Source organism: Hipposideros armiger, unplaced genomic scaffold, assembly GCF_001890085.2.
Source record: "Hipposideros armiger isolate ML-2016 unplaced genomic scaffold, ASM189008v1 scaffold_21, whole genome shotgun sequence".
NCBI lineage: Eukaryota > Metazoa > Chordata > Mammalia > Chiroptera > Hipposideridae > Hipposideros > Hipposideros armiger.
In genome coordinates, this window is record NW_017731371.1 from 6,913,860 (window position 1) to 6,916,443 (window position 2,584).

General features: G+C 44.3%; 1 protein-coding gene across 1 annotated transcript in view; it reads left to right on the top strand.

Moving 5' to 3' along the window:
• ARPC1A (actin related protein 2/3 complex subunit 1A) overlaps positions 1-2,584 on the top strand; it is a 35,936-nt gene that overhangs the window by 27,130 nt on the left and 6,222 nt on the right. The window contains exons 7-9 of the mRNA XM_019635315.1: positions 1-26; positions 2,245-2,320; positions 2,545-2,583. Of these exons, the coding sequence (XP_019490860.1) occupies positions 1-26; positions 2,245-2,320; positions 2,545-2,583 (141 nt within the window). The remainder of the gene's footprint in view (positions 27-2,244; positions 2,321-2,544; position 2,584) is intronic.

Genomic DNA, 2,584 nt, shown 5'->3' on the forward strand with positions numbered 1-2,584 from the left:
GTTGCCGATGCCTCAAAAAGCATGCAGTGAGTGTGTGCCTTTTGTTGTCAGGGAGTGGGGTGGGATCTCTCATCAGCTGGGCTAAGGCTGTCCTTCCCTGGGCATGAGAATCTGACCCAGAACTGAAGGCAGCCTTTAGAGTCAGAGACGCACAATTAGATTGTCCATTTGGGGACTTTTTTTTTAAGATTTTTTTTTTTTAAATTGGGGAACAGTTGTTTTTTCAGGACCCATCAGCTCCAAATCGAGTAGTTGTTTCAATCTATTTGTGGAGGGCGCAGCTTAGCTGCCCATGTGGGAATCGAACCAGCAACCTTGATGTTGTGAGCACTGCATTCTAACTAATTGAGCTAACAAGGTCACCTCCATTTGGGGACATTTTAAAGAGCTCTAGGTCTCACTTCCAGAAACATTCCTTAATGGAAGTGCTGATAGTGATTTCTTTGAAGGACCCTCCTGATTTGCTATTGATAAGAGTTCCTTCCAATCGCCAGTTTAGTCTGTTACTCTGAATTCCTTACAACACGTAAATGTCACCCACCAGCCTTAAATTAAATAGGTGGTATGTTCTTGCTCTGTGTAATCAGTGAACAATGACTCCATTATTTTGGGACTTCATTCAGTAATACTTAAAACCTGGAAGCTGGTTCCACTGGTGTATGCTGGAAGAACTTGAATTGCAATGACTCATTTGTGTGTGGGGTGCCTGCTCAGCCTTAAGGAGAGCATTTAGGCGTCTTGTCAGATATCACAGTTCATATTTGTTCATCATCCGTTGGAAGAAGAGATGATTGGAATCCTTTCCTCTTATGAGTCTTCTTTCCTGGTGCATCTTTTTCCACTGGCAGCTAAAGGTAACCCACCTTTAAAGGTTTCCTGACTTGTCAACCTGTGTGCTGAGAACCAGTCATTTCAGGTGACTCTGACTCCTGCCGCACGGTGACAAAGTGACACTTCAGAGAGCATATTTTTTTTCTAACGGATTGAATTGTGGTGTTTTTTTTTTTAATTTTATGTTTTTTAAAAACACGCTCTGATAAAAATGATACAGTCTTCTAGATTATTTCTATACATATGTAGGTGCTTATATAGCTTTTAATTTTTTAACACAAATGGTATTTTGCTATACATTTTGTACAGTAATTTGCCTTTTGTTATTCAATAATGTTTTGATGTTATAGTTACTTGATTTGTGTACAATTGTAATGCATAGTGAGCTCTTGGCATATACTTATTACAAGCCCCTGTCTACCCATATATTGATTTCTATTTGACTTTTATGGTCCTGCAAGTCAGATTATGTCCTCCATCCTTCTCAAATATAAATATTTCATGTAGTTAAAGCCAGGCATGCCACAGTAAGGCTGTAAGATGAGGTTTTAAGGACTTCAATACCAATGGTATTGATGGGGGCCGTCCTTAAGACGTAATTTTCAAAATGCATCATCTTTTACATGAAGTTATTTGTCAACCAATGTGTTTGCCTGCCTCGCCTGTTTAACCACTTGGCCAGGTGCTAGAGCACATAACTACTAAGCTATATACTCAGCATACATATTGCATCTACACATGTGTACATACACACACCTACTGCGTGTGAGCTCCTAGCTGGCTAAGACTGTGCCTTGTTCATCAGCAGCCCTCGCTGCTAACCCAGTGCCTGGCAGAGGAAAGAGACCAGGCTCTGGTGACCTTGTCTATAGTCCCAGCCCTCTAGGAGCCCACAGTGAGCACAGGCAAGGACAGAATAGCAGAATAAGAGGTTCAGTCGTAACTGACAGTAAAAACTCTAGGAGGTCAGAGAAAGGAGAAGCCACTTTAGGCTGACATGGTCCAGAAAAGCTTCACAGATGTGATCTGATTAGAGCTGAGCTTCAAAGACAGGCGAACTCTGGACAAGCAAGAGGAGCAGAGACAGCGTGTGGGCAGAAGGACATGGGAGCAAAGGCAGAGATGGGAAAGGACGAGGGCCCGCTGGGGACCAAGCTGTAGGCCACTTTGTCATGAGTTGGGGGGCCTCAGAAGGGAGCAGAGTCCAGGCTGGAGAGAGCCAATGGCCTCAATGTCTGCAGGTACCTCAGGGCTGTCTCCCGCTTCAGATTTCTGAAAGCCTAGGTCGTGGGGTTCCTTTTAAACATAAGTAATCGTTTATACTGGCGAAGCCCCTGTCAGAATGGGTCCTTTGTCATCGTCTTTGTCTGTAAAGAAGCTTTATCTCCGCTTAACAAGTATTCCTGTGTTCAGGGTCTCAACTCTGAAAACGGAGTTCCTGCCCCTCCTGAGTGTGTCGTTTGTCTCGGAGAACAGCGTTGTCGCTGCTGTAAGTATTTCTCTCCATCTTTACTTGTCACACACTGTCTGTAATTCCCCAGGACAGGGACAGTGTGTGCTCTGCTTTTGTGCACTAGCACAGAGGAGAACAGCCTTTTAGGAGGAGCAGGGCCAGCCTTTAAGAGAAGGAAATGCCTGTGACAGTACATGTTCTGCTAAGGGGCCGCTGGGTAGGAGGCGTACCCTGCAGGCCTGACTGATACTTTGTTTCAGGGCCATGACTGCTGCCCAATGCTGTTTAACTACGATGACC